This window comes from Nestor notabilis, unplaced genomic scaffold (assembly GCF_000696875.1).
Source record: "Nestor notabilis isolate BGI_N333 unplaced genomic scaffold, ASM69687v1 scaffold22557, whole genome shotgun sequence".
NCBI lineage: Eukaryota > Metazoa > Chordata > Aves > Psittaciformes > Psittacidae > Nestor > Nestor notabilis.
Genome location: NW_009938107.1, coordinates 26,437 through 45,642, shown reverse-complemented (window position 1 = coordinate 45,642; position 19,206 = coordinate 26,437). Strand labels below are relative to the sequence as shown.

At 41.7% G+C, this 19,206-nt stretch overlaps 1 protein-coding gene across 1 annotated transcript in view; it reads right to left on the bottom strand.

The window, feature by feature from the left end:
• Window positions 1-10,794: 10,794 nt before the first annotated feature.
• SNRK (SNF related kinase) overlaps window positions 10,795-19,206 on the bottom strand; it is a 28,682-nt gene continuing 20,270 nt past the window's right edge. Inside the window, exons 4-6 of the mRNA XM_010019170.1 lie at window positions 18,636-18,848; window positions 17,395-17,529; window positions 10,795-12,659 (exon numbers count right to left, since the gene is read on the bottom strand). Coding sequence (XP_010017472.1) covers window positions 11,441-12,659; window positions 17,395-17,529; window positions 18,636-18,848 — 1,567 coding nt within the window. The 3' untranslated portion in view covers window positions 10,795-11,440. The remainder of the gene's footprint in view (window positions 12,660-17,394; window positions 17,530-18,635; window positions 18,849-19,206) is intronic.

Here is a 19,206-nt window from a genome sequence, read left to right as displayed (position 1 = left end):
TTCTCACACTGCTAATGGTTCATTTCCTGAAATATGAGAGTGCCTGGACTTGGGCTGGTTTTGCCCAGGCTGTGTATGCCATGGCAGCACGTGAAGCTATTTTAAGAGCTTTTCCTACTCGCTGGCCCACTGAAGAAGCTGGGAAATTTATTTGTTTATCATACATTTTAAATATACTAGCATAAGATTGCCAGTGTAAGAGAATACTAGCATAAGATTAGCTAGTTAGTTAGTTAAAATTAGGAGGGCCTTAAAAAATAAGTGATGGTAGTACTGCATGTACAGAATTTTTGGACAGACTGACATCTACTCACAGTTAATAGTCATGTGCTTGGGGTTTTTTTCAGACTTCAGCAAGCCTTGCACAAATGAGAGAATAAAAATCCCTTTTCCAGTTCCCTACATTCCTCATCAATCCCTGTATAATTACAACAACACTCAAAATTCAGAAAATCATTCCAAAATAAGAGAATTAGGTTTGAATTTGATGAATCATGAACTGAATTGAGTTGCTGTCTTCTGTATCTGTTCAATGTTTCTACAATAGGGTTTGAAATCACTTCAATTAAGGTGCTGTAGTTTTATACAGACATTTATTTACATAAGTGAATCAGGATTCAGGAGAGGAATCTGTGTTCCACCATTTAGCTATGGCTTTTTTTCTCCACTGTTGCTATGGAGAAGCATATAAATATTTGTATCACGAATTAATTCTACTTCCCTTATAGATGGCGTGGAAATACAGATAAAAATGGTAAAGAAGAGTTATTGTAGGTGGGGTTTATCATGCAGAGTAATGTTTTGGAGTGGGTTCAGGCACAGACTAGCAGCAAAGGAAAGACAGAAAGTGCTGTGTTAAAGCAATCTGGTATCCTTGTTATGGGATAGAAATTGAATTAAAGTATCCATTCTATTTGCAGTTTTCTTTCTCCATTTTTTAAATAGCATTATTAGGTATTAGTCTTTCTGATAGCTCATGTGTACCAGGACATTTGCATAAAATCAAGTACAAGCATCCAGTGAAGAAGTTTAACTCCGAAGCATATGTCCATCCACCCAATGGTGGATGGTATGGAAATTACACAGCTGCTTAGGAGTTAGAAGCTGCATAATTTATTCCTTCATATGATCACTCACATTTTTCGTGTCCAGTCTTTTTCTCTCCATATTTGCCAGAATTGCCTCGAAGAAGGCAGTTGTGCCAGACACCAGCCTATGGCCTCCTGAATTCCAGCATCTCCTTGCCTTTGCTCCTTGCCCTGTCCTTTGGGCTGGTCTCCATGTAGTTTCCTTCCTTTGACTGTTGTCTCTCAGCCTTTTTCTTTGTGGACTTAAGTCACTGTAATTACTTCTTTGGGTATCAGGGTGGTTTCCAGCCTTCCAGATGTTGCAAGACCCTTAGCTGATAGCCCCCAGTGGTGTGTGAGAAATGCCTTTGCCACAGTTCAAACTCTGTTTTTATTGCCTCTGTTAATTCTGTATTATGAAACATCCTCTTCAACAAGAAGCGTCAAAGAGTGGCTCCGGTTTCTCTTACTCAGCAGGTATTTTCAACACCTGGAGTTGTTATTCTGGTTTCACATTGAGATCTCTCTGGTGACGTCCTAAGGTGATGAAAACAATAATGGTTCACAACAGGACTGTAAATAACACGTGTCACCATAGCAGTCTGTTTCCTCTTTTTTATATCACAGGATGTTTTTGTTCAATTCAACAGCAAAAGAACTAAAAATGAGGGCAATACAGAAATACTGAATAAGAGTTACAGCTGAATGTTCATGCAGTTGGGGCAATGTTCTGTCAGTAGTTCATTGACCTTTTAAGGTCCTTCAAAAATTTAAATATTTAAGGCTAAGTGACTTAAATCAAAACCCTTCTGTAGCATTGAAAACTTCATGGTGAACTTAAATTTTACATCTCTAAGAATGTGCCTTAAAAGTGTGCATATCACTTGCCCAGAAGGTACATTCTTCTGCTGACTAAGCAAATTGCATTTGTGTCTTCAGAATAAATGTTTGCTGTAAGAAGTAATGATAAGTAATTTCATTTTTAATCCCATTTGTGTCTGAGAATCTGGTATCACAGTCCTTCATTGTGGTGAGCATTTTGCTTATCTGAATTTGTCTCAAAGGAGTATCCTGTGTTTTAAGAAGTAAGTCTGTGATTCAGAGAGAAGCATCCTCAATTCCAGCCTGGTATAGACGTCTTCCTAAATGCAAGGGTGGATTTCCAGTGAAGCCCATCAGCGGTACCTGTCTTTGCTTACTGCTGCTGCTTAGGGAATAGCCAGTGCTGCCTGAGGAGGGATAAAGTGGCTGCCAGTTCCCCCAGGCACATGCAGGCCTGACCAGAGATAGAGAGGTTGGGAGTCCCAAGAGCAGCAGTGGCAATGCCATTCTGCACAGTGCGCTGTTCTGAGCGCAGGTACTACCTAGAGGGGCAGAAGACAGTTCCCACATAGCAGTGATTTCCTACAGCTTTTCATGTTGCCATTCTTGCAGCAGCTCCCCCCATCATAAGCCTGACGGAGAAGGGGTAATTTCAGCGTAAGGCATTATTCATCACCAAAAAAATCCATTAACAAGCAAATTGCATCAACATTTGCTGAATCTTTCGGTGGAAAAAGCAATACCTGTGTTGAAAGTGTGTCCTTTGTAAAAGTCAGGCAGGTTTAGTTTCAAATCTGGAGTTGGTGTTTTTGTGTGGTTTTATTGTTCAGCTGGTTCAGAAGTGTCCTGCTTTCAGATTCTACTGGTCTGTGCAACTCGTCATGCTGCCCCTGCACTCAGTTTACCTTTTCTCTCTCCCCTTCTCTCACAGCAAATGAAGCTCGTGGTTGAGTCACTGAAGGAGTAAACATGAAGGAATGAGGATGACTAAAGCAGTCACATGTGGATGCCAGCGCCACTTGGGCGTTTGTTTATGAGGATGTGTAGCTCTCAGAACATGTACTCACCGTCTAGTGAGTAGGTGGCACCTGCCTATAGGACACTTGGTAAATATTCTTTGCCTGACACTGTAAAAAAAGGTATTTTCTCCTGCCCTCTTTGTTTCTTATATGCAACCGTTAGTGAAGTTAACACCAAGTAAAGCACTCCAGCTTATACTAGGTCTGGTTGAGATCTGCCAGGCTCACTGTGCTTCAAGTGATTGAAACCAGATACTGTGAGCAAGCATCCAGAAGCTCACTAGAGTTTCCCACTGCAACTTTGTAAAAGGAAAAAAACCCAAGAAGGTTGACTAGTATTTAATTCAGTGTATTGTCCTTTTGGGGTTATTGCCCCTTTTGTTCCTTTATTACAATAGCTTATCAATCCTGTATTATTTCAGACTTGCTTATTATCTACTGTTTGCACCTAGCAAATTAATTTAAATGTTTTATATATCACATAATGAAATACATGTTGGTTCCTTATATGATATGAGAAATAGTTGAACATAGCTATTACAAAGTATGCATTATATACCCCTGTGTGCTAGCTATGCAAATAAGCCTCAGCTAAAAGCTTTTCAAAAGCTGGGTGAAACGCATTCAGTGGGAAGTGGATTGCTGTTCAGTAATTTATGAAGGGTATTTATTTTTTAATTTATACTAGATTTTGGTATCATTTCCCTGGATTTTGAACTGTAGTATTGTATGAATGGATCTGCTGGTTAAATGAACTGATAGTAACAGATCAATTAAACTTGGCACTTGATACACAAGTACTTGTGTATGTAGTGAATATCTGATTTTGTTCCTTGTGCTTCACAACAAGGTTCATTGTTTCATTGTTTTCTGACAGCAATAGGACCAAAATCTACAGTGTTTGTTCCTGTGACCTTGAGACAGTTTTTCTCCTGCTGTGACCTTCATCTTTGGTAGATGTCACTTACCTCTATGCAATAGTTGAGTTCCATTTGGAAAAATCTGCTGTTACGGTAACAAAGGTATTTGCCAACTTTGCACATTTCAGATTCCTGCCACAGCAGTGATCTGACTAAGCCAGAATAATGTATTCTGTCTGGAGTTTAAAATTAGCGTTTCTCAGACTCTGCAAGCGTGACCCAGTAAGGAACGACTCCATTCCCTTGGGAAGAGGAGCAGACCCGTGCCACAGCTCCGTTCTTGCTCCCCCACCGCGCATCCCCCACACTGCTGCTATTTCAGGGGTACCTCACAGGCTGCTGCTCTTTCACAGCCTGTTCTGGAGCTGTGGCAGGCTTGTGGCAGGGATCTCTAGGAAGCACATCTCCCTTCCTGCAGCACAATAGAGATCCCAAACCTGGAGAGGACCAGCATGTTCTTCACGAAAGCTCCTCGGCTTTGCAGCTACTTGATCTGAAGTAGCTTCACGTTTGCTCAAGTTTTGCTTGTGCTGCTTAGCCTGTGTTGGAGCGAACAGTTCAGGAGAGGAGAAATCTGTGGGATGGGTTCCTGGTGGAAAATGTTCTTGTGAGCTTGTCAGAGCCATTTTGGAGGGATTCTGCTAATTTGTGCTGGTTTGTGAGTGTAAAGTCAGTGTGTTTTGCTGACGGCAGCTGTATCAGGTGTCTGGATTTTCTGAGGTGGGTTAGAAAAGGAATCGAGTCGTGTCTCGGCTATGGTCATGTAAAAAAATAGGTAAATTCTTGCAAATTGACCTTGTGGTTGTCCTTGAGGTCCTTTCGTTCTCCTGTTTTCCGTAGACTAACAGGAAAATCTTTAGTAAGGTTTAAGTACCTGGTGACATAATGAACATCAGTTGTTGCCCTTGCCTGGTGCAAATCACTTCCATTTAGTTTCCTTGTCTATGAATGGGGATAATTCTGTTGTTTATGTGGATTCTCCTCCTAAAGCTAGTGGGTACGGAGGAACATGACCTTCCACAGCCTAAGTCAGCAGCATAGGAATTCTTTGTTTTATTGTTAGTTTGCGCTAGATGCAGGGAGAGTTCTTGGTCTAGAGCAAACAAAGATGCTACAGTTACGACAGAGGGTGTATCTGTCCTGGAGAGCATACATTTCAGCTTGCTGAGGAATATTACCTGTATATTGCCAAGTAACATTTTGTCACTGAACTGAAATTTATCTTCCTCTGTACACTGCTCTGTCCTTTTACTGGGCTGTGTGTGCGTGTTTCTGTATTTCATACTGTTTAATATTGGTTTGATCCTGGTTTTTGGTTTTTACATTCATGGTGTCATCTGTTTTCATTTCTCATTTGAGAGAAAAATTGTTTCTGTCTGTGCTTCTGTCTCTGTTTTGTTTTCTTTCTGCTGCTTTCTTTCAGTCTGTAAAAACTGTGGGATGCCAGGGATGAAACTTCCAGACATAAATCTGTTTTCAGATGAAAATATTAGGAAGAATAAATAAGATATTTACCATAACCGCCATTCACAAGCCGCGTAATCTGAATGTGTGCTCTTAGTCAGGGTAACTGTGTCACATGCTCAGGTCCCGCTGGCACAGAACTGACAGGAGGCCGTGGGTCTGGTTTGCTCAAGGTGCAACAGAGAAAGGCACAGTGGGCTGCAGGGGAAAGGCACTGGAGTGAAAGGGAAAAAAGCCACCAAGTCAGAGGTGTGTGGTTCCTGGTGTCTTCTGTCTTCTTCCCCGGGGTACGAAGCAGTCTATGTGCAGCAATAGTTGATGCTGCAGCTCGGGCCCTTCAGGCAGACAGTGGTGAGTTCCTGCAGGTAGGTTGTGAGCCACAGGTCTTAACTGTCCTGTGGCCCAGAGGGATCTGCTGACTCAAGATCTCTACTGTACTTAGTGGCCTGCAGAACCTCCTGTGGACTTGAGGACAGTAGAAGAGGAAAACACTGGGAATGTTACATGAGGAAAGATTCATCCGTAGGCAGGAAAGCAATTCTGGGTACTTCAGCCTATCTAGACCTAAGGGATTTGATCTCACTTGCACTGATTGAGAGTTTACTTCAATAAGCAAAGCCAGTGGGAGCCATGGCTACTGCCACCATGTACCTTCCCCAGCATCCCTGTCCTATGCCTCAGCTTGGAGGCTGACAGCAGAGCCCAGCAACTTGCCTGTCAGCCCTGCAGACCAATGCCCTCGGGCAGGAAGGATCTCTGTGCCCGCTGCTCACTATTAAACACAGCAGTGATGGCTCCTGTCATCGTGGTGTGACGGGGGCGATCCTGGGCATGGCCCAAGAGAGCTCATCAGCCCTTCCTCCTGGCTTCCAGGTCGGGAGTGCTGAGCTGAACCTCTCCCAGGCCTGTGGCACACAAGAGCCCAGAGGGGAAAACAGATCCTTTCCCTTTTCCTCCCCCAGCCTGGCATTTCTCAAGAGAGTAGTGAGAGGGAGGGAATAGGAAGATGTTACACAAGGGCTTGCTGAAATTAATTGCTAAGGAGCGCTGACATGACACGTCTGAGAGCCTTGTCAAATCCTTACAAAACCCCCATGCTTTACAGATCCTCTAAAGCATTACATTTTTCATGCAGTGTAATTCTTTTACAATCTGGGAAAGTAAACAGACATCATCTGGATTTTTTTTCCCTGAGTATAATAGACTTTGCTTTGTCACCAAGTCGGGGTTCTTGACTTACAGAAATCGTTGTCATTTGTAATGCACAGAGAAAGGCTCAACTGAGTCACCTTGTTACAAGTAATTACAGTTTTAAGCTCAGAAACAAAGCAGCCAGAGGCTGTGCTTCAGGGAGGGAAGAGCCATGGCTCTGGAGAAGGGCAATGCGGCCTACGCTGTCCCTACATGAGGGAGCTGAGCTGGCTTCAGCCAGGGCCCACTCGACAGGTGAGTCACTGTTAATCTTTCCCAAGTACAGTCACGTCCAGGTGTTACTACTCAAACACCTTTTACTGACAACAAGTTACCAGGAATTAGTGACAGACAGATCTGACTCATCCATGTAAACTGAACATGGGAAAGGCTGTCAGGGTGCCTTGGCTGTCTCTAGTGTTCAGGACATCCTGGTTTGCCCCTGGTCTCTGGTTATTGCTGGCCATGTACCCTGGGATTGCTCTATAACCAGCTGGCTAATGAGATTAATGCATGTACCAACTGCTGAGATGCTGCTGCTTGGCCTTGTTGTCATAAAAAGGCAGGTGGTAGAAGATTTGTCACCCCTTTCCTCGCTCAGGCGCAGTCCTGGCTCCGTGAGGTCCTTGGTGGCTCCATGCCTGCTCCCACCTCCACCCTGTTTACGTTGGCCCGAATTGGGAAGCTTGATCTCCAGCAGTGGCAAATGTCCCAGCTGCAAGAGCCTGTGGGTACAGCCTTGCACAACTAGCCCATCATAAAGCAATCGCATGTTAATTGTGTGTAATTACCTAACCTGCTAAATGCCATTAATCCCAGTGAGTGTGCCAAGCACCTGGTGTCCATGCTGTCCTTGCCTGGTTTCAGCTTTTGTTTCCCAAGCAGTCACATTGCTGCGGAAGAGCTGGTGGTGCTGAGTGGCCCCAGTTGCAGCTCACCAGAGATGGCTCCATGGGGGCACTGGAGACATTCCCAGAACCCCCCAGACCAGACCAGCGCTCCGCACACCAGCACCTGCCCTCTGCTCTCAGGGCCCTGGAAGAAACACAGCAATAAGCAGCACATTAAGGCACAGCAGGGCACAAGTGAGGAGGGTGAGAGCACATGCCTGGACTTGAGCTTTGGTATTGCAGTTGTTCGCTGTGGTCTGTGCTGACTCCACTTGGGACCGAATGCTCAGGAGCAGAGGTTTTCCAGCATGCGGAGCCCGAGCATTGCAGCATGGGGCACTGTGGTAAGAGGGACTCCAGGAAGCAGTTGCTGTAATGAGCTGGAATTAACTGCAGGGGTGGTGTTACCTCTGACAGCAGAAGCAGAGCAGCCTCTTACATAGCAGCATTGGTGCTTGGTGTGCAGTCAGCATGCCCCAGTTCTACTGCGGAGCAGCACAGATGCTAACATTTGGGTTTTTACCATTACCCATTTTACATGGCGAACAAGAATAATACTGGGTTAGATTTGGCTTAAAAACAATCTATACTGGTGGAACTTCAACTTGCATCTTCACAATAAATCAGTACTAGTTGACAGAGCACCTCTGCAGATCATGAAAGGGGTGTACAACCCACCCTTCATCTAACAAGGGAACCCCGAGGCAGGTGAAGCACACCCCTTTCCCCAAGAGCTGCAGCAGTGTGGGGAAGTGCTCCCCCTCTCCCATGAGTGTGACAGACACATGGGGCTGGGACAGGACCAAGCAAGTTACTTACAGGCACATGCACAGCAACTGCTTTATCCAAGCTGTTGAAACCTGCTGTGTGCTGCACTGCGGAGCTGCCCGAGCAGCACCAGGTTTGCTGACAGAGCAGCCGCACAGGTGCATCAGCAGTGTTCTCCAGGACAGCAGCTTGCGAAGCTCACTAAAGCTCTTAAACCCTCCTGCTGCTGCCTTCTGCTGAAGCAGCAGCAGCCATCTCAGCCTTTGAAGAGCTGGTTGAGCAGATGCTAGCCATGAACGGTGTTTAAACCCAGATGAACACGTTTGATCTGTGCAAGAGAACAACAAAGCTTGCAAACCCAGATGCATCCCAACACAAAGTTATACATACATCCCACATAACCTCCAAGGCCAAGTTGGATGGGGCCTTGAGCAATATGGTCTAGTGGAAGGTGTCCCTGCCTGTGGCAGGGAGTTGAAACTGGATGAGCTTAAGGTCACTTCTAACCCACACCGTGCTGTGCTGCTATGATTTTTCAAGGCAGCCGAGCTTACACAGCTATTGCTTTCTGCTCAGATTTATCACCCTCTATGAACCTGGCCAGCACCGATGAGGTGCTGCCTGTGCCACCCCTGCACCCTGAGCCCCAGCAGAGACAGGGACATGCAAACCACAGCTTAAGCATCAATCAAGGTAACGCTTTTATTAACCAGATTTTTCATCTCTGTCGCACACTGTGAGTGTTTGTACAATGACAAAGCCAAACATTGCTGGAAGCAATCAGATCAGCTGATATTTCTGTACCCTCTTAACAAACGGATTCTTTCTTGGTGAGGAGTTTTTTCTATTTCTGTTCATTGATTCTGCTTATTTAGACTGCTACTCTTAAAATTCTGTGTCAAGATTGTCACATCTTAAATACAGATTAAGTTGCTAGAGGTACATTATTTTATATATATATATATTTATATACACACATACAGAAAAATACAAGACTAACTGTTTTTCCACAATATTTAATTTATACACTACTGTAACTATATGCAACTTTTAAAGACACGTTAAGGGGTACAAGAAACTGTTTACTTGCTCTAAATAGTTTGGTCCAATATTATCTTTACTGTAGTGGTTATTCTCGCCCTTCCTTTTACGTGACGACGTAACACAACATACACCACATGCACAATCATTCACCTGTCAACAAATGGGTAAAGGACACCACTCAGACTAACATTTGTACACCCAAAGGTTCAACCAGCCGCACACAACTCTAAGGCTATGTATGATACAACTATGCAGCATAAATGGTCAACACGGCTGTTCTAAAGTGAGCACCATATATACAGTTGTATATAAAAACATTGGAAACAAAATACACCTGGGGTTAGTTAAAAGGTGCCATTCCAAGGCTGTACATAATATCAGGAAAAAGTATTTACAATACTTGGAAAAAAGCTGCAACAAATAGTTTATTGCCAATGCCCTTTATAAACTTGTCTCCTACTCGGATGTTACGCTCACTGTCTGTGAACCACACATCACATTTCTGGCCCTTGGTAAGATCCCTGCTCAAAAATGTCAAGCAAATGTGTTCTATGGCTTCACCCACACATCTATCCTTGTAGCCTTTCATGTCTAACAAGTATCACGCTGACTAAACTGCAACTCGAGTTCAAAACAGAAAGGAGTAAAACACTTCTCCTTGCCTTGCTTAGGAAGCAGAATATAAAATCCCCAGTGAGGGTCAGAGCACTCCACACAGTTCAGGCTCCCTCAGTAAAGTCTCTTACTGATCAGCAAGAGCTGTCGAAGCTATGACCAGGCATGAGGCCGTTCTCTGGTGCTCTGCGTGCTCTGCAGTGGATATGAAATGCCTTGTATCCGACCACTCTGCAAGCATTAGGGAATGCTCAACAGCATCAACTCCTCTCAGACACCCAGCATCTGCCCAGGGCGCTGCTACATAACTACCACCAGTCTCACCAGCATTGCTTAGAAGACCTAGTGCACAGCATGAAAAAATAAAACATTCTTGCCCTTCCCAAAACTAGGAATCTGCAATATATTTTATTCTAGATAATAAAATTCCACAAAGTTAATTCATCTGGTCAAAAGTCTCCTTTTGTACAGAAATACTCTAAATCAAGACTTTGCTGTGGCAATGGGAAACCCAACAGAAAGGTTAATTGCTGCAAAATAAATACTTTCCTATATGCTAGTTTAAACTGACTGTATGAAAAAGCATTATTACTGAGGAAAAATAAGTGGGATGCATGTGGGGAACAGCAGTATTTTAAGTCTTAAAAAGAGTAATAATGAGAAATATGTAAATGACAAGAACAACTTCAATTTGAATCCAATTACCTAAAAGGTTTTCCATCCCTTATTGCCTCTTGAAATCTCAGGGAGGGGAGGAGAGGACAAGGGAAAAGGTCTACAAGGGAAAACCTCTAAAATATTAAGTGTCATGATATACTAATAACAAAAGTAATTCATACAAATACTTTTATTTTCAGTTAGCATGTAAAAACTCAGAAGTAGACTTAATAGTTTACCTTTGTTCTATTAAAAAAGAAGATTGTCTGCTTGTAATATTAACACATTTCTATGGGAGAAAGCTGCCTTACAAATCTCCTTGCTTTTTTAAAGAAAGAAAGAAAACTGCCTCTAGCAAAACAAGATCTTTTCAGTTTGATTTTTGAGCCACAACTTTATCCATATCATAGCTTAAGACAAATAGGTGTGGGTTTAAAATCATCACTAATTTTCAGTGCACCTTTGCTTTGTACAAGCCTTGGAACATCTGAAAGCTCCCTGAAGAGTTTTCAGCATCAAAACATTATTGCTTTGGTTCTGTTTCAGACACATAGAAGTATGCCACATATCACATATTTTAGTTATCACAGAAGGTCAGAACAAGAATTAACATTTCACAAGCAAACAAAAGCTTCTTCTCTCTAGTTTAAGTGCAGAACAGGAAACTTCTAAGTGCTCCATTTACATTAGGATCCAGATTTAATTTAATCCAGATCTTTAATAGTAAAATTATAAATGTAAAAATTACACAATAAAATATTCTGTTTTGTTGAAAAAGAAAAACAGATCTGCTAGCAGCATGCAAAGACCATGCACTGTCATACCATCAAGCAAACACAAAATTAAAAGTGTAATAAATAACTGCTCAAAGCTCACTTAAAAATCTTAAGACAACAAAAGGGGGTCCGTGACAAGGTGTTCACAGCTCTGAACAGGAAGATTGATGCTGTCAAGTAGATCAAGCTACTAAAGTCAGGTCGTCATCAAATGACATGACAACAACTAGTTTGACTGGAGGTACACAGCAGCCCCTCCTTTGGGTTCCGCTGAATATTCACAGATATCATCTTTTCACAAAGAGGTAGTTGTAGCACATTGTTTTTCAAGTTCCTGTTCTTTATCCGTTCCAATTCGTTTGCTGTGACTGACATTTGGTCAGAAAAAAATTTTAGGCTGCCCAGGGATGAAGCCTGGCTTGCGCTTCCGCTGGAGCTTATACACATTTTCCATGTTGATTTCTCCTGTACTTTTACACTGGAAAAGGACAGATTGTTTTGAGGATCGATAATGTATTTAGTGCTGCCGTGAATCTGCGAGCCTAGGCAGAGGCTCATCAACTTGAGGCTTTCAACCAGTTCCCCTGCGCTTCTAGACGACAGCTGCAGTGAGTTGCCGGATCCGGCACATCTCCGAGTAGAACCTGAAGTGTCGTTGGTGCCACCGCCAGAGCTGCCAGAGGGGCTCCCCCCACCCTTGTTGTTATCACTTGGGCTTGTTTTATCTACCCCTCCGTTTGCATTACTTGGTTTGCTTTGTCCACCTCCATCTCCCTGGCTGCCGGGTGGCCCTTCACTACTATCCCGCCTATGCCAGGAGTAAGTAAAACCACTATCTTTGTCTAGGCGTCTCCTGCTTTCCGAGTCATCATCGCTTGTTTCTGAGCTACTGCAGCTAGAGCCCCGGCCCTGGCTTTTCCTCCTGTGATAGCGTTTATGCACTGTGCTTGGTGAAGCAATATTCATTTTTAACCTGCTGAGCTTTGGGGGCAAGTTCTCATCCATGTCAAACTCGTCATCTGACTCGCCCTCCTCAAAGATCTGATTGAGGACTGGTGCGCTCTTTCTTGAAGTAAGTCGGTTTGTGACTGAAGGCTTACGGCGCAGAACAACTTGAGTGGAAAGAGAAATAGGTTTCTTATCTTCTTCATCCTCCTCTTCATCCTCTTCTACTCTGAACAAGCACTTCCGGCCACTTGTGGTGGGTTTTAAGCTCACAGACGGGACTGATGAAAGTGCCGGCCCAGCTAACTCAGGGACATCCTCCTTCTTTGCCGAATCGCCAAGGGCCTTGCTCCTGTGGCCGTTGAGAACGTTCTCAGCCGTGCGAGCTGGTGACTGAGGAACAGTGGCATGGGAGAGAGGAGAAGCTGTAAGGTCATCCTCCAGATCCTGGGGTACATCGATTTTTGTTGGCCATGATTGCCTACATAAACAATTAGAAAGGATGAAAGAGAAGTTAGATGGTGGCAAATATGAAAACGCAAGATGTGCACAAGTGAAGCACAAGTACTGCCACGCAAATTGTCTGTGGAGTGGCATGTTTGTAAATAACAGAACTGAGTGGCTGAGGAAAAGGAAACATTCTCAGAGAATGTGCATTCCTTCAGAAGTGCTGTTACTTGAAAGGAACATCATACATACAAAAGCAGAGTTTAGAAAAAATGTTGGTTACTGTCAAATGAAACCTTAAGGTTTCACTGTTCTCCAAAATTGAATTGAGCAATAAAAAAAACCAAACTTTAAATACTTGTGTCTCAAAGAAAATAACCTCATGTAGATATAGAATACCCTGTACCTAGAGGATGATACGAGCTGGTTCAAGCACAACTTAATAGTATTGCAAACCCCTTTTAATCTGAAGCTTCTGTTACTTTCTTTCCCCAGTATCCTTACTGTAAAAAATTAGGTTAGAATTAACATGAGTGAGACTGAAAAGCTGAGTCAGGAGAAACAATTCTCCCATTTTCCGTAAGTCTTATTCAGATCAAGCTCTATTCTGCAAAATCCCCTTTAATTTTAAACACACATGAATTGAGATCATACATTTATCTGTCGTTGGCTGAGCAGCTGGAATAATACAACTGCATGAATCCAGGACTCACACTGCTTACAAGTATGACATTTGAATACACTGTAAATCCAAGCTCAAAATGTACGACTGCGTACGAGCATTAGCTCAAATCAAAATGACAGTAACACCTGAGTGTAAATCAGTTTTACAGTTAGCAGCTGATGTCTTACCTCCAGTATCTGAGACAGTATCTAATGATTTGTATTCTACTTTAAATACTGATATATATTGTAATTTTCCTACAATGCACAATATAAATTAAGAACAAAGACTGTCAGTCTTTCCTCTATTTTGAAAGCCTAATCCAAAAGACCAACACCTTAACACTGAATAATTCTTCAATTGCTTCACTCAGCATAAGCTGAGTTCTTGTGGAGACCAAGAAATGTTTTCTAACCTCTCAAACCAAGAGCTACTCTTAATGTAAAAGACTTTGCCAATCACTTAACTTTACATTACTAAGGTTCTCCAGCATACTGCATGAAAAGCTGTAGTAGACACCTCTATTCACATATAGATAGCATTCTATATGTGCTATATATTTTGGGTGTTCCAAAAGAAAGGGCTGCCTGACTTTGTAGCCCAGTTCACAAGGAAGGCATAAGAAGAAAGCAGGAGAGGAAGCAGAGAATGTTTCACATCAAGTGTGACCCCAGGTACCTGCTTGGACAGCCTGCATACAAAGACAGAAGGATCATACCAACTCCCTGCTCTCTGCTGTGTTTCTTCTTGCATGAGAAGAAACAAGGAAAGCTTAGACACCTCTTTGCTATCCTTATTCTAAATGTGGTGTTCTTAAAGTGTTTGAAGTTAACGGAAGCCCCTGCACTAGGGCTGCATTTGCTCAAGGCTCATAACATCTGGATAGAAAAGGATGCTGAACTGTGTGAGATGCCTGTCTACACAGATAACAACTGACAGCTACCTCCCCAATTGTATGAGCTGTGAAGAACAGCACTTTAATAAAGTCAACACTAAACTCATCCAGTCTAGCTGCACACTTTGTTTTGAAGTGCAAGCTTCAGTTTTGGTTATCATACCAGTGACACAAAACTACACCAGGATCCTCTAACACCCATGTGAGCCTGCATAGCCCGTTCCCTGGGATGAGCCATGCTGGCTCTGTCCTGTCTCACTGGGAGCTGCTGGTGGCCTCCCAGCAGCTTCCCTCCAGGAGAGGCTCTGCCTGAGGGAGGCCACCCAACCAGCAGCTCTGATCCAAGCTGTCCAGACAAGAAGTAGAGCCCAGGCTGTGGCCCTCCTTGGTTTGACACTGGCATCCTTAGGCCCAGTCTTAGGGTGACTCCAGACACACTGGGAACCACTGACCTAGTTTTCTGATCACTTGTGCTGTGCTGGGTATTTTAAACAAACAACTGTCTGTGATTAACAAATAGGACTTATTTAAGTTAGAAACATACCTATAAAAATGACAGAAAATGAAGATCTGAATCTTCTAAGAATTTACCATGCTTTAAGAACAGACTGGTTTGTCAGCAAAAAAAGGAAGAGAGATCTGTGGCTGTCACAATAAAGGGTAAATATAGTATCTAGCAGTCCTTTGTTTCCAGGCAATAAACCTCCTCACTACAATATGTTTATCTCTCATAGCAGCCCATTTTTGCCTCCCTTCACTTTCCCCTCCCCTTATTCCCAGTGGGCCTGGGGGGAGGAGTGGGACAGAAGGGAAGCTCCAGGTTGCAAGTTAATTTTATTCTTTTTTTTAGATCTTTTGAAGTTTCAAAATCAAAGTAATGCACTGCTTTGTTGTCGTTTCCGTAAGGTCATTCTATGTGAACACTTTGAATTTAGAACCATCACGAAGACAAGGAATAACTACCTGGGACCATTAAGGGCAAGAGTTCCCAAGTTTATGCAGATGTCCTTATGATGAAAAGAAAATTCATACTCTAAGGCAGGTTTCAACAGCTCCAACTTTACAAATTCATACCAAGATTCAGATTCCATGAACTTGTTTGTTCCAGTTCCTCATACAACTGGAGCAGCTCTTCTACTGAAAGAGTGACACTGACGCAGAGAAAAAAAAAAAATTCACAAAATTTCAAAGCAGACTTTGTAGTTTTACAATTTTCATTTGAAGGTAAACTCAAAAGTTTCCCTCGAAAGTACCTTGTTTTAGAACTAATACTTAGTATTAGGCACATCTGATGTTCTGCTTGGATTTCATTTTTTAAAAGAAATTGACATAAAGAGGATGATCCATTAAAGAGAGAACTGCGGAGTGAAAGTTACAGTATTACCCTTGAGGGAGGCAAGCTCTGTCACATGGAGCTCCAGACCACTTCAGTTCTGTAGCCAACCCTTAGCTGCTTGCAACAGTAACTCTTCTAAAGTACTTGTAACCACGAGCACAAGATAAAATATCCTCTGTAAGTGACCACTGAGTGAATGATCTTACAGGAGCAGCAACAAAAATTCAGTCTAATCCAGCTCAGCCCACAGGGTGCAGTTTCTTCTGGATATGACAAAGGTGTTGAGAACTACTGTAAGGTTCAGAGAGAAACAACTCATTATTCATGTAGATGGAATGGTATTCAGAAAAGACTCCTCTAAAAGTCTCCAAAATCTCATCCTAATCCAAGGTGACAACCAAGGGAGATGATGTATCTTTCACCTCTTTTCCAAACTGTGTGTCCTTAATTTTTAACAAATGTCCATTTATTCTAGATTGCGGTAGTAGTACTTCACTTTTATCAATTAGGCCAAAGACTACATGTATATGTGCTACAAGGACACCACAGCATTTATGTCCCTATTATCATTCTTATTAAATTATCTCACATCGCCTTGCATGAAAGGTGTACAAAGAAACCTTCGGAAAGAACAAGCTATCTTGTCTTTTTCTCTAAATCCTACAGACAGATTAACACCGCTGAAGGTAGGCAGCAACTCTAAACATCAGCACAAGCACTTAACATTCTTCTCTCATTAACAGATAGCTACTAACAATTGCTATTGATAATAACAGTTACCAATTATATTTTACCTAAAAGGTAACTTCTGAAGAGGCTGGAGATTAAAGAAGAAAAATTAATGGAAATGCTTCAGCACAGCATCCATCTTCACTGGAAAGGTTGTCAAGAGGGGCCAATAAAGATCTATTATTTTCATTACCAGCAGATCCCAGGTCAAAGTCTACCACTTCACTCAGGAAATGAAAAACCCGAATGTTTAACAAAAGTAACTGTTCAAAAGTTGCATTCTCCAATATCAATGTGCAGATGGAAACTAAATTATTTGCCTTGTGGGTTTTTTTTGGTTGGTTGGTTTTGGGTTTTTGTTTCTTGGTTGTTTTTTGTTAAAGGATATGCTGCTGTAACTGAACACATGGGATGTTCTGGTAAGTGGCTGCAGAGCAAATTGGTTGAACATATTACCCCACTTCCCCCTTTAGCTTTCCTGTGTCTGAAGCCTTGAAAATCTCAGGGAACGTTGCTGTGAGGTTTTTCCATCATGTTTTTGTCAAATAAATAAATAAATAAGTAAGTATCTATTGCAATGTCTTTAAATGGCTAATTAAAGCAATTATTTCAGTAGTTTTCCTTATACAACAGGCATATCAACTGATAAGAGAAAGAACATAACTTACAGATGTTTAAGCTTGATTTAGGGGATGTTCAGCCAATGAAAAATCAAAGCTAACAACTAAACCATAACATCAAATTCAGAGCGATTTCTCATTTATAACTAATGCCCCATCAACAAGTTTACGGATTATGCGACTGATTTTTTTTCTGGGTATATTATATACACAAGTTTGTCTGGGGAACTGAAAGGTCAATGAGCACACCCTTTCTTAGCAGGTGTGAAAACTTGCTGCTTCAGATACAGACCTCAAATTGATTAGTCATTTCATGAAAAGTGTAGGAATTGACGGTATTATCAGTAACTGATTTCTGAAGAGCTTCCGAAGTGTCCACAGCACTTTGAAGACATTTAAGATTTGCAGTGAATAAGTATTTCACTACTTTAGCAATTCAGTAATATTCTCAGTTAGCCAAGTTTAAAAAAAAAAAAAAAAAAAAAAAAAAGCAACAAACAAACATTTAGATTCCTAAATTCTCACCTGAACTGAGCTTTGATGTTGCTGGGGCTTGCAGATCTGGTCTGAATTTCTTTCTCTTGTTTTTCTCGCAGAATCCTTTCAGCTAGTAAGAAGTAAGTAGCAGTGATGTGATTGTATTTGTTAGTTTCCAGCGCCCTGAAGAAAGTACAAAACGTGAAATAAACCATACATCAGTGGTTTTCTAAAAACTGGACATGCATCTCACACAACCTACAGAGCAGGAAGAGTACCTGAAAGCAGAACTGTGTATTTTTGATGTTTTGACAAGCATGTCTTGGTTTTATTAAAAATAAAGAGCCAAGAAGTCTAGCAATTTCATTTAAGTAGGATGAGGACATCCTCAGAATGTAATTCAAAAAGAAATTAAGGAATTCTTCCTTTACTGAACATTTTGGAAATGATAAAATAGTATTTCAATGATGCTGTACCCCAAGCACAATGATGCTTTCCCACTAGCACTTACAACCACAAAGCACTAATATTTGTTTATGCAACAACTGGAGGAAAAACCTTCATTGTTTTAGGGCTGCCCATTAAGTCTGTGGTAAAATTAAGTTCATAAGCCAGCAAGCATCATTCAGACATTCTAACAGAAAAGGATGCCACTGTTACACAGCTAAAAGCTTAAGTGAGACTGATGCTTCCCCACACACACCAATAGACAGTAACAGTTTTTCCAGCTTAAACACAAACAAATAGAAAAAACAATTTTAAGTCCTCTTTCAATTTTGGGACTATTTTAGAAATTTGTGTGGTTTAAGCTATTAGAAGAAACTACATAGCTTTCTAGCAAGCTCACTCAGTGACAATGTCTTTTGCATTATATAGATAAAAGGAACAGTATTTTAAGTTAACAAAAGATTCAGGTATACTGGAAACATACTAATAGAAAAATACCAGAATTTATCACTTCCAACTATGCATGAGATACGAAGCACAAGTAGAAGCATGGATTCCAAAGCAGTTACATTTACTCAAGGTGGCAAACTGCTGCAGGAATTGAACACTGTTCAAACACATTTTTCTGAAGTTTTTCCTAAGGCTGGGACTGCTTCAGTATTTGTCATCCTGCAATATCCTATTACAGAGCAACATTGTAATGTTTTGTCTGTAAACTGAAGAGCTTGATATTTAAACACTGAAGTGCCCAGGTTCTCAGGACATCCTTTAATTAAGTGACAGATGTACAAAACAAACTGCATATAGGAAGCTGATAATGTAATACAGAACTGGTAACTTACTCCACTATTGTATCTCGGTCTGCTATATCCCCAAGGACCATGCGTTGTATTATACTGTTGTGTTCCTCCTCAGAGAGATTTTTATATGACACAAGAGGAATATTGTACTTTGTTGCAGGAGAAGGGTCAACTCCTTGGAGCCACGCATGGTTTTCTATCTCTTCCAAAGACGCCCTTCGCTTTGGGTCTCTCTGCAACATCCGTGTAATTAGACTGTGAATAAAAAATAAAACTAAACAAAATGCACTCATGTGTTTAAAAAGCAGCCACTGTAAGAACAACATTAGGAAGAAATTTTCTGCTGTCAGCCTACACAGATCTTCAGAAGTATCTACAGTAAACAACGTGAAGGGAAATTATTTATGCTCGAAGATATACCAAATACGGCTGAACCGAAACAAATGACTGACTTATTAAAAACTGTAAATGCCACAAACACCAGAGTTTTCATTTACTATGCTTAGATTCGTAACCTGATTTTTCCAGTTTGTTTGATTTTAATAGGTCTTATAGGGCAACTGTCACAGATAGCCTACAGGCTGCTCTGTAAAGTAACAGAAACACGATTTTC